At 52.9% G+C, this 12439-nt stretch overlaps 1 protein-coding gene across 1 annotated transcript in view; it reads right to left on the reverse strand.

Annotated features, from left to right (window-relative positions):
• lrp4 (low density lipoprotein receptor-related protein 4) overlaps nt 1-12439 on the reverse strand; it is a 95737-nt gene that overhangs the window by 4742 nt on the left and 78556 nt on the right. The window contains exons 15-36 of the mRNA XM_084436761.1: nt 9885-10061; nt 9641-9766; nt 9064-9272; nt 8725-8806; nt 8454-8559; nt 8106-8307; nt 7790-7979; nt 7002-7133; nt 6637-6777; nt 6166-6252; nt 5682-5853; nt 4995-5157; nt 4457-4682; nt 3537-3840; nt 3207-3425; nt 2949-3083; nt 2130-2238; nt 1648-1792; nt 1276-1389; nt 766-877; nt 533-597; nt 312-399 (exon numbers count right to left, since the gene is read on the reverse strand). Of these exons, the coding sequence (XP_084292887.1) occupies nt 312-399; nt 533-597; nt 766-877; nt 1276-1389; nt 1648-1792; nt 2130-2238; nt 2949-3083; nt 3207-3425; nt 3537-3840; nt 4457-4682; nt 4995-5157; nt 5682-5853; nt 6166-6252; nt 6637-6777; nt 7002-7133; nt 7790-7979; nt 8106-8307; nt 8454-8559; nt 8725-8806; nt 9064-9272; nt 9641-9766; nt 9885-10061 (3304 nt within the window). The remainder of the gene's footprint in view (nt 1-311; nt 400-532; nt 598-765; nt 878-1275; nt 1390-1647; nt 1793-2129; nt 2239-2948; nt 3084-3206; nt 3426-3536; nt 3841-4456; nt 4683-4994; nt 5158-5681; nt 5854-6165; nt 6253-6636; nt 6778-7001; nt 7134-7789; nt 7980-8105; nt 8308-8453; nt 8560-8724; nt 8807-9063; nt 9273-9640; nt 9767-9884; nt 10062-12439) is intronic.

A 12439-nucleotide genomic window follows, 5' to 3' on the forward strand; every position in this document is an offset into this window, starting at 1 on the left:
AACGTTTTGTCACGTACTGTACCACGGTCCATCTATATACTAAACGTTTTGTCACGTACTGTACCACGGTCGATCTATATACTAAACGTTTTGTCACGTACTGTACCACGGTCGATCTATATACTAAACGTTTTGTCACGTACTGTACCACGGTCGATCTATATACTAAACGTTTTGTCACGTACTGTACCACGGTCGATCTATATACTAAACGCCAGCCGGGGTTGGAATCAATTCCCTTTCATTCACTGAATACAAGGAACAGACTTTAAATCCAAATGCAAGAATTGCAACGCAAGAAGAAAGCTTACCTGTAGATGATGAAGGCAGCGATGAGAATCAGGATGGCCAGGATGGTCAGGGCTCCACCAATCACGTAGCTGATATGAAGCCCCTCCCCTGCGAAAGACGACAGTGCCTTTTGTTAACCGGTTAATTCCAATGATAAAAAAAAGACCTTGACGAGTGATGAGGTGGTGATGATGTTAGTGGTTATGATGATGATGGTGATGATGACGAAGCTCAGCCCTACCATGCGGAGCCGTCACCACGCTGCTCTGTAGGCATCCCTCTACTCCCAGACTCTTGTCTGTGCAGCTGCAAACACGACACAGGCAGAACATCAGTTATTCCACCCTGCCTATGTCCTCTCTCAACTCCTCACCACCGCAAGACTAAAGAAACGCTTTCCATAGCACAGGGAGTTCAGCGGAGCAACGGCACCAGCTTTTCAAAAGCTCGACTTCAACATTGCAGTTGACTTACTTCACCAGCGGGGGTCCTCGTTGAGGAGTGTCCGTGGGGGGTCTGGGGATCTTGTTGGGGACCGGTGTGCTGGTGGTCCCTCTGTCTGGAGAGGTGGGGACATAACCTGAAACTGAACCACACACACAGTTTAACAATTTATTTATGTCCACATACTGTAGAGAAAATTACATACAGGGACGCATATACTAAAGGTGCAAACAGTATACAATAACAATTCATGGACCAGCGGCATAACTTTCTTTGAGTAGTGCTTGTTTGTATGCAAGCTTGACTGTCACGATCAAGCACATACAGTACTAGTCCACAGAGTTGCCAATGCATCTAAATCTGCATTAATTAGACTAACAATGGCGATTTTACAACAGGTGTGGTTGTTTAGATCAAACAAAAAACAACATTGGCATTTGGCTGCACTTCGGCTGCGTCCTGCCATCACACGCACACACACGCGCACACACACACACACATACACACACACGCGCACACACACACAGGTTTGTAACTCACTGGTGGAGCAGGGCCTGCTGTCGGGCTCATCTGGGCAGGCGCACACAAAGCTGTTGGTCTTGGCGAAGCAGAGGTGCGTACAGCCCCCGTTGTTCACCCCGCAGTGGTTTGTTCCTGCAGGGAGAGAGAGAGAGAGAGAGAGAAGACGCCTTCCATCAGCTCTGCTCCAGACAGATCCAAAACAAACCCTCAAGGGCCACACAGGCAACGCGCCCCCGGGGGCCGATCCGGGGGACACCGTTGACTCTAAAGACCTCCCCCAAAACACGAGACGTCCCTTCTCTTCGGTCTCCATCTGGGAGGACGAGGGCGCAGCCAGAGCCCCGCTCAGCCTGGGGTCGAAGGTCGTTGGGGGGTGGGGTCGTTCCTTACCGCTCTGCCTCTGGGGGGACACCACTATGATGTCCATGAGGCCCTCCACGTTGGCCAGCACTGTCTCCTTGTTGCGACCCGAGTACTTGTCCACACGCTGGATGGACTTGGTCTGCCAGTCCGTCCAATAGATCCAACGGTCTTGCTGTGAGAGTCGGGAGAAAGCCGTTAGAGGGGAGGACACCAGCTTCAACTGGGGAACACGGGAGAAGAAAAGAGAGAGAGAAAAAACACGGACAAGGAGAGGGGGGAGAGGGGGGAAGAGAGGGAGGGGAGAGAAAAATGAGGGTCAGAGATGAAGGGAAGTAGAAGAAAATGGTTAAGCTGGACGATTCTGTGCGAGCAGGAGGGAGGGAGGGAGGGAGGGAGAGTGGATGAGCGCAAGAGCGAGCGGATGAGTGTGAGAGAGCAGGTGAGTGGAGGTGGAGGGGGCCAGGAGGAGGAGGAGGGCTCAGGCGCGTGACCGACAGGCGGGAGGCTACCTGTGTGAGGGCAAAGGGGTGCGAGACGGGGCTGACGAGGATCTGGCGCAGTTTTCCGTTCAGGTCGGAGCTCTCGATGCGGTCCAGGTGAGCGTCCACCCAGAATATCCTGCAAGGAGACGGAAGAACCTTTAACGCTCCGGGAATACTTCACTACCAGGAATACTTCACTACCAGGAATACTTCACTACCAGAAATACTTCACTACCAGGAATACTTCACGACCAGGAATACTTCACTACCAGGAATACTTCACTACCAGGAATACTTCACTACCAGAAATACTTCACTACCAGAAATACTTCACTACCAGAAATACTTCACTACCAGTGATACTTCACTACCAGAAATAATTCACTACAGTACCAGGAATACTCCACTAACATAAATACTTTACTACCAGGAACACTTCACTACCAGAAATACTTCACTTCCAGAAATACTTCACTACCAGGAATACTTCACTACCAGGAATACTTCACTACCAGGAATACTTCACTACCAGGAATACTTCACTACAAGAAATACTTCACTACCAGGAATACTTCACTACCAGGAATACTTCACTACCAGGAATACTTCACTACCAGGAATACTTCACTACCAGAAATACTTCACTACCAGGAATACTTCACTACCATTCAGCAGATGTGACTCAGAATGTACTAAGGAGTCCAAAGCATGTAGAACACACACACACACACACACACACACACACACACACACACACACACACACACACACACACACACACACACACACGGAGGATCCGTTCCCTACCAAACACAGAGAAACTAGACCCCCTGATCTCTCTCTGACCTGCGCGTGTCGTAGTCCAGCGTGAGCCCGTTGGGCCAGCCCAGGTCCGTGTTGATCAGCACCTTGCGGTCCGACCCGTCCAGGTGGGCTCGCTCGATCTTGGCGATGTGACCCCAGTCAGTCCAGAACAGGTACCTGCGGAGACGACGACGGGTCAGAACCGTCTCACACGCACACGGGCGCGATGCAACAACCGTCTCACCCCTACCACCCCCCACCCCCCCCACAACTCTCCCCAGGCCCCGCCCTCCCTCTCACCCTTTGCTGGGGAACACGGCGATGGCCCTGGGCTCGTCCAGGCTGTTGTTGACCAGGACCTTCCGGCAGGTTCCGTCCAGGCGGGCCACCTCGATGGTGTTGCGGCCCGTGTCGGTCCAGTACATGTTGCGGGCCACCCAGTCCACCGCCAGCCCGTCCGTGGTCTTCAGTCCCTGGCTGATCACCGTCTCCATGCCGCTGCCGTCCAGGTTGGACCGTCTGACAGCGCGGCGCGCCAGAGGTTAATGTTGCGTGCAGCCACAGCGCCGTCTCAACTTGTAATTAACTAGCTGGATGAGGAGGTGTGTGTGTGTGTGTGTTGGTGCGTACCTGATGACGTCCAGGCTGACGTCGGTGTAGTAGAGCTTGCCGTCCACGCTGTCGTAGTCCAGCGAGATGACGTTGTGCAGCTCGGGCACGTGCACGTGCACATCCGTGTGGTCGTCGGTGTCCAGGGAGATCCGGCGCACGCTGACGCGGTTGGAGAAGAGCAGGTACGTCTCCGGCGAGTCGTCGCACGACCTGCCGTCGTCCTTCAGCGTGATGCCGGTGGGACAGGCGCAGGAAGTGCCGTTGGGGCGGGGCAGGCACAGGTGGGTACAGCCGCCGTTCCTCCGCCCACACTTGTTGAAACCTGGGTGGGTGGGGGGGGGGGGGGTGGGGGGCAGGGAGGAGAGAGGACAGACACAAGGGTCAAATACAATAAAGGCCCAAGGGTCAAAACGTGTACAATACACGCCACGGTGATATCCTTCCATATAGATCAAAAGTCAGTGGCAGTGTGTTTGTGTGGCTGTGTGTGTGTGTGTGCATGAGTTTGCTGGTTGGTGTGTGTGTGTGTGAGGTTGTCAGCGTGTGTGTGTGTGTGCGTGTGTGTGTGTGCATGAGTTTGCTGGTTGGTGTGTGTGTGTGTGTGTGTGAGGTTGTCAGCGTGTGTGTGTGTGCATAGGTATAGGTATAGGTACTGCATTTGTAACGCGCTCCCCATCCAGTTGTTACACTGGCCCGGAGCGCCATTCACACACCAATGGCGGCAGCTGCCATGCAAGGTGCTTGCCTGCTCATTGGGAGCAATTTTGGGGTTCAGTGTCTTGCCCAAGGACACTTCGAGAGGTAGTCAGGAGAAGCCGGGATTCTAACCACCGACCCTACGATCACTGAACGACCCGCTCTACCTACTGAGCTATACCGCCGCCCCTGCATGAGTTTGCTGGTTGGTGTGTGTGTGTGTGTGTGTGTGGGCGTCTCACCCAGTGGCTTCTCTCTGTCCACAGCCTGGATGTCCATCAGGCCGGGCAGGTTGGAGCGCACCGTGATGGCGTTGCCGCCGGTGGTCTTGTCGGCCCGCTGGATGCTGCGGCTCTGCCAGTCGGTCCAGTAGATGTGGGGGCCCAGCAGGGTGAGGCCGTAGGGGTGCTGCACCGGAGACACCAGCGTACGGCGGTTCAGCCCGTTCAGATCGGCCGCCTCGATCCGCTGAATGATAGACGGACGGTAAAGGCACAGAGCCGGTTTAGACTTAAAGGTCGTATAGACAAGATTTTGATGTAGACATATAATAAAAAAATTAAAAAAAACATCCACAGAGCTTTTAGAAAGGTGCAGAATAACGGGCTCTCGTGAGCCAATGTCGGGCGGTGGGAGCGATCAGGAGTCCTGATACTATTGGCTCACAAGCCTAGCTAGAGTTTTAATTTTTTAAATAACTAGTACAAAACAGAGAATTAAAAAAAAAAAAAAAAAAAAAAAATTGGGGGCGTGTCAAGGATCACTGCTGGGGTCACTAACCTCTGTGTGGGCATCAGCCCACAGGAGTTGAGAGCCTGCCTTGTCTATGGCCAGTCCGTTGGGCCAGCCCAGGTTGTTGCTGATCAGAACCACGCGGTCAGAGCCGTCCATGGCCGAGCGCTCCAGCTTGGCGTTCTCTCCCCAGTCCGTCCAGTACATGTACCTGGGGGGGGACAGAGAGGGGGGGGGGCAGAGGGTGGGTCAGAAGTGTGGAGTGGAGTATTCTCCAGCTCTTGAGCTTGTTGTCTTTTTTTTTTTTTTTAACCTGTCATTGTAAAGCATAATGACGCACATTAAAGACAGATGTACATGATTTGATTGGATTTGAGTATAAGCAGGGGCCTAGAGAAGACACACTCACATATCAGGACTGGAATACTTTTTATCCAGTATTTTAATCATGATCTTCCATCTTACATAACAAGCTACTCTTGGTCTTGGCACGGGTATCTGCAGGGGTCCCAGACAGACCATGAAGGGGACGAATTTTTAATTAATTAATGTTTTGGCTAATTTCACCATAAAATACTGATCTGAGCTGCCAGCCAATAGAAATACTGCTCTGAATATAACCCCGCCCCCAGCGTCCCAGCTGCCTACAATGGACTAAATGGCGAGTTACTGATTCCTCCAACGGGTATCAGAACTTGTCTTGTAGAAATGAATGACGTCGTCCGATGTCCGTACCCCATCTCGTGGTACAGGGCGATGGCCCTCGGGCTGTCCAGGTTCTGCCAGATCAGAACCTTCCTCATGGACCCGTCCAGGTTGGCCACCTCGATCCGGTTGGTACCAGTGTCGGTCCAGTAGACCTTCCGGCCCACTGCATCTACAGCCAGACCGTCTGTGGTCATCAGACCTGCGGAGAGATGACAGGAGACAGGGAGAGAGAGAAGGATGGAGATGGGGAGAGAGAGAGAGAGATAAAGAGAGAGAGAGATAAAGAGAGAGAGAGAGGTTTGTTGATATGAAGAAGGGACCAGACGGGCTGCACAATTGATCCTGAGTTAATCGTAATCAATTTGTAGTCGCAATTATGACCTCTGCAATTAACTGATCGCAAAAGGCCGCAATTAATAATTCAATTTTGCATTGAGGGTGCTGGGGGCATGCAGGGGAATTGGAATGGGAGGACTAGGCTAGACCGTCACCAGGTGGAATGTCCTGTTACCTGTGTAGATGATGTCCTCATGGGCCGTCCCGTTGATGTATGCTCTGCTAACCTTCTTCAGTGTGCTGTCTGACCAGTACACCTTACCTACAGGGGCCGACACACACACACACACACACACATTAGATATCTGAAACGACTCTCTCTCTTTCTCTCTCTCTCAGACACATGCTGCATTCCATTTGTCTGGGAAGTGGTGAGGTGGGAGGTGGGACAGACGGAGAACGACATCACCAATGATTATAACACAGAAATGCTAATAAAACAGTATTACTAAAGTTTCATTTAGTTACACATGGAGCTGCTATCTTGTTTATGACTTCCAGAGCTAAGTATGGCCAAGTGGTACGAGTTCACGGGTGGAAAAAACGAGAGTTCCAGTAGTACCTCGTAAACCACGACTTCACGGGCCAAATGGAACGCAGGACATACACCTACACACGTACGTAGTATAAACACACACAAACTCACCCTCTTTGGGGTCCACCCCGATGGCGATGGTGTTCTTCATGGAGCCGTTGACCGCTAGCACCACGTCAGCGAAGTATGGGATGTCCAGAGAGACCATCCTGATGTCGGTCCTCCTGGCAAAGATCAAGAAGCTGCTCATCCCTACACACACACACACATGCACACACACACACGCACACACGCACGCGCACGCACACACGCACGCACGCACACACGCACGCACGCACACACACGTTAAAGAACTCAGCTGTGGGTACTGAGCTGTGGAAACAAGTAGTTGAGATTTGACCATAACTGGAGTAAAAGTCAGTGATCATTATTAACATAGTGTTCAGTATCGAGCTAAGTAAAGTGTTCAGTAGTACCGTGAGTGCAGGTCTTTCCATCCAGCTGCAGGTTGATGCCAGTGGGACAGGCACAGCTGGAGCCTTTAGGGGCGGGGGACAGGAGACACAGGTGACTGCAGCCACCGTTATCCACCGAACACGGTGTCCGCACTAGAGGAGGAGGAGAAAAAGACACACACACGCACGCACGCACGCACACACACACACACACACACACACACACGCGTTTTTCATCCCTTGTTCTTACTCCTTAGACACATAATGCTCCTAGCCTGACCCTGCGACAGACAGACAGACAGGGCAGACAGACAGACAGACAGACAGACAGACAGACAGACAGACAGGGCAGACAGGGCAGACTGAACGACAGACAGGGCAGACAGACAGGGCAGACTGAACGACAGACAGGGCAGACATTCCGGGGGCCTGGGGGTCTGGGGGCCAGGGGAGAGCCCCATGCGTCACTCAGATCAGTTCAGCTTCAGCCTGGTATGAGCCCCAGGTGCTGTCTGCCCCCCTCCCACCCCCGAGCCACAGCTCTGGGATCAGTTTACCTGGCTCCCTAATCCCCTCGGTGACAGGGAGGGACACCAGATCTGACTGAAGGGGATGAGGGGGGCTAAGGTTTTTTTTCCACTGTCTTGTCTCGTAACAAGAGATTCAACAGAGGCATCAGGTCACATTCACATAATCTCTCTCTCTCTCTCTCTCTCTCTCTCTCTCTCTCTCTCACACACACACACACACACACATTCTCTCTTACGCACACACACACACACAAAAACACGCAGCGCACGCGCACACACCTGTGGTGCGGTGTCGGTGGAACATGTGGATGTCCATGAGGTTCTCCAGATTCTCGGCCAGCGTGCGTCTCCCCAGGCCGGTCATTTTGTCGGCGCTCTGGATACTCTTGGACTGCCAGTCCGTCCAGTACAGCTTGTCGTCGTGCAGGGTCAGCCCGAAGGGGTGGGGCAGCTGGCTGCCTATCAACACCTGGGCGCGTGGAAAACAATACAAAATCAGCTCAGACAGATTCCTCCACGGTACCAACCTAGAGGTCCATTTCAACACGCGAAACGCCACGTAGAAACCCCGGTCTTGGCGCCCGGAGCTCCGCACCTGTCTGTCCGTGCCGTCAAAGTTGCCGAACTCGATGGTCTTCATGCCGGCGTCGGCCCAGTACAGCCGTCGGGTCTGGTAGTCGATGGCCAGGCCGTTGGGCCACGTCAGGTTGGAAGAGATGATGACCACGCGGCTGGACGCGTCCATCCCGGCGCGCTCGATCTTGGGGTTGGCGCCCCAGTCGGTCCAGTACATGAACCTTCAGTAACGCGACAAAAACGATAAGCATCCGCGCCGCTCGGGGGGAATGTATGTAAAATCCTAGAGCTCTGTGTCTCTGGAGCACACGTGTGTGTGTGGGTGTGTGTGTGTGTGTGTGTGTGTGCGGTCTGAGTTCTGACCCACCCTCCGATGGGGTCGACCACGATGTCCCTGGGACGGTCCAGGTTCTCCCAAATGAGGACCGTCCGCATGCTCCCGTCCACGTTCGACACCTCGATGCGGTCCGTACCTGTCACACACACACACACACACACACACACACACACACACACACACACACACACACACACACACACACACACACACACACACACAGACATGATAAATGACTGACCTCACACCCGCTCTGGACTTGAAGTGCCACGGTCACCATGGAGGACCAGACAGTACTGACCTGCATCAGTCCAGTACAGCTTGTCGGTCACCCAGTCAATAGCCAGACCGGCTGGACTCTCCAGACTGGTGTCTACCACCACCTGAGACACAGACACACACACGCGAGCGCGCGCGGAATGCACACACACGTGAATCAGACTGAATGAAAACCCCTCTCTCCGACAAACAAAACTCTCTAAAAGCTTGACATTTCTAACACACAAAAACAGACATATGAGCGAGTCTGTGAGTTGCCATTCTATATTCCTCCCAGTAGGTGGCAGCGCTACATCGACCCAAGGAAGCTAGTCTCTGAGCAAGTCAAATCAGGTGTGGTCATTCGAGGTCAGATTCTGACCTCCTGTTTGGAGCCATCCCATTGGGCCCTGTTGATGGAGTCTGTGGTGACATCCGTCCAATAGATGAAGCCCTGCTTGGCGTCCCAATCCAGCGCCACGGCGTTGCGGACGTCGGCCAAAGGAATGACGTCGTCGGACATGTCCTCGGTGTCGAAGCTGATCCGACGGATGTCCGTCCTTCGGGCAAAAAGCAGGAACTTGTCAAGACCTGATCAAAGACCAAAGGTCTTCTGTCAGTGCTCTAGGTTTGTCAACGGAAGGCAGCAAAGCACACAGAACAACACACTCTTACAGGCTAACACTAAACACACTCTCTCAGACTTAACACTGGCTCACTAACACTACGGATGGAGCTAACACGACACAGGGCTAACTAGGGTAGGCTAGGGTTACATTCATGTTTAGAATAGTTATCATTACACAAACATACTAATAACATAGCGGACATAGTGGATTAAACAAAGTCCAAATACTTTTTTTTAGAGTACATAACAGAGATTTTCAGTTTCTAATATGACTACTCCTAAACTCTACTCTGTCTATGCTGTGGGGTGGATCACACGGAGGTGTACTCACTTGAAGCACAGTTGAACTGGTCCACCTTGTTGAAGCCCGTGGGACAGGCGCAGGTGAAGGTCTGGTTGCTAGGCAGGCAGAGGTGGCTGCAGCCGCCGTTGTTGGGCCCACAGCGGTTACGCCCACCTGGGAGGTAAAGAGGCGGGGCCGAGTGAGAAATCGCAGATGATTGGACACAACTGGACACAAAAGGCGGTGTTGGTGCGTGCGTGCGTATATGTGAATGTGTGTGTGTCTGTGTGACCTGCGGGCTGTCTCTGGGGGTGCAGGGTGTGGATGTCCATAGGGAAGTGGAGCTTGTTGCGGATGATCTCCTGGTTCTTGCCGGTGAACTTGTTGGCGCTGTTGATGCTCTTGGTGTGCCAGTCGGTCCAGTACAGGCTGTCTTCAAACACGGTGATGGCAAACGGGTGAGGGAGGCCTAGAGAGAGAGAGAGAGAGAGAGAGAGAGGAAGAGAGAGAGAGAGCGAGAGAGAGAGAGAGAAGAAGGAAGAGAGAGAGAGAGAAGAAGAGAGAGAGAGAGAGAGGAAGAGAGAGAGAGAAGAAGAGAGAGAGAGGAAGAGAGAGAGAGGAAGAGAGAGACAGCGCGTGAGTGTGTGTAAGTATGTTGTGCGGGGAAGATAGAAAGGGAGAGAGAGGAAGAGAAGGAGAGGGTGGGGGTGGCAGAGCGACAGGGAGAGAGGGAGGGGGAGATGAAGAGATGAAAAGAGAAGGGAGGGTGGGGGGTGAGAGAGAAACTCATGAGACAGAAAAGTATCTTCTTTCAACAACCTCAAAGCAAGAAGCCCCAAAACATTTTTCGGGAACGATCTAATTTGCTCAAAAGCTCAACAGCACGACATCTGAATCCTCACACTCGTCTAACGAGGATGAATTAATGATGTTGCTCTTTCGATCTAGCCAGCTAACGACACCCTCCGCAAACACAGGGGATAAATGTCCTTGACAAATGGGAAGAAAAGGAATCAGTGGTTCGTTTCAGTAAGTCTTAGAACCGTCATCCAAAACGTCGTTCACTCCAAAGCAGTGGTTTTGGCAAACGTCCGCACCGCCCCCCTCCCGCAGTAACTCAGAGCTGCTTTCAGTTAGCCTGTTTCTCATTAGCTTGTCGCTAATTAAGTTAGCCCTGTGTCCTCTCTAGAGGTGGGGGAGGAGTGTGGGGAGTGTGTGTGTGTGTGTGCGTCAGGGGGGAGGAGTATAGAAGAGTCATTCCTTAGCTCACACGGCCATATATCTCGTCCACGACCGGTCACTTTGGAGCAACGTTGGACTTGGATGCTCGGAGGATGACTGATCGTTGAACCGCGTCTTCTGGGCACCGCCAGCCCTTGGCGCCCCAAAACCCGCCCCCCACAGTCCCATCGCGGTGCCCCTGGCATTGCCCCCTGGCGCAGTGAGCCGGTTCTCCTATTCCTTCTCCTTCTTCTTGTTCTTCTTCTTCTTGTCTGCCCATTCTTAGGGAGGCGTGCCGCTTTGCTGGCGCTCAGCTCTAAACAGGCGTTTAATGGCTACGTTTAACAGGCTGGCATAAATCTCCGGTGGCAGATCTGGCCTGATCTGATGAAGGACTGATAACGAGATTCAGCGTGTGTGTGTGCGAGCGTGAGTGTGTGTGTGTGTGTGTGTGTGGGTGTGATGGACAGGAGTGTAGGTTAACGGGGCCATCAGTGGGAGGATCTCATCCTGTCAATCGAGGGGATGACTACAGCGCTGGGTGAGACACTGGCCTCGGGAGCTCTCACTCTCTCTCTCTCTCTCCTTCTCTCTCTCTCTGACTCTCTCTCTCCTTCTCTCTCCCCCTCCCTCCATCTGCCTGTATCGCTCCCCTCCAGGTGTGTGTGTAAGATGATACTGTGTGTGTAGGTGGGGGTTGTTTAGTGATCTTATCGTGAGGGGACGCATGGCTGTCCTCATGTGCGAGGGGGATCAATAGAATGCCCCCCCCCACATTGGCAGGGATCTTGGGTGGTATAGGGGCACCTCCTTTCTTCTCTCTCCCTCTCTCTCTCTCTCTCTCTCTCTCACGCTCTGAGGGACAGCTGGGCCAGCAGCTGCAAGGCAGCAGGGCTTCCTCAGTGGGGGGCTACGTGCCCCCCCCCCCTCTACCTTTCTCCTTTCCATCCGTACCCCCTCCCCCCCACGACCCTATATATATGTCCCAGTCCCTCCCCCTCTCATGAACACGAACACACACCTCATTCCAGCTCCCTTATTGTCTATTGTTACCAACGCCCCCCTCCTCAAGGTGCACAGGTGTGCAGGGTGGATAAGGGTGTCACCCCTAGACAAGATACCCATGACTTAAGAGTTGGCATGATTCCAACTATTTCTCTCCCACACAAACACACGTGTGCACTCGCGTGCGTGCGTGCTCTCTCTCTCTCTCTCTCTCTCTCTCTCTCTCTCTCTCTCTCTTTCTCTCAGTCTCTCTCATACCCGGTGTATTTGCCCTCCTCCACACATGCACACATACATCCCATTTGTCCAGGCTGTTGTCTGAGCAAACACGGAGGCTGGCTGGAAGGACAGGGGCAATTACAGGCCTTTATCCTGAGAGCACACATCATTAAGGACTGCTCACAGGGCCGTAAACACACCCCTTCCTCCTCCTCATCCCCTTGTCAAACCCTCTCCTAAAGCACCTCTCCTTCTAAAACCTCTGCAGAACCCTACCCTGCCCATGTGTGTGTGTGTGTGTGTGTGTGTGTGTGTGTGTGTGTGTGTGTGTACGTCCGTCGGTCCGTCGGTCCGTCCGTCCGTCCGTCCATCCGTCCGTCAATCTATCTAAATTTAAATACA

Source organism: Borostomias antarcticus (genome assembly GCF_949987555.1).
Source record: "Borostomias antarcticus genome assembly, chromosome: 4".
NCBI lineage: Eukaryota > Metazoa > Chordata > Actinopteri > Stomiiformes > Stomiidae > Borostomias > Borostomias antarcticus.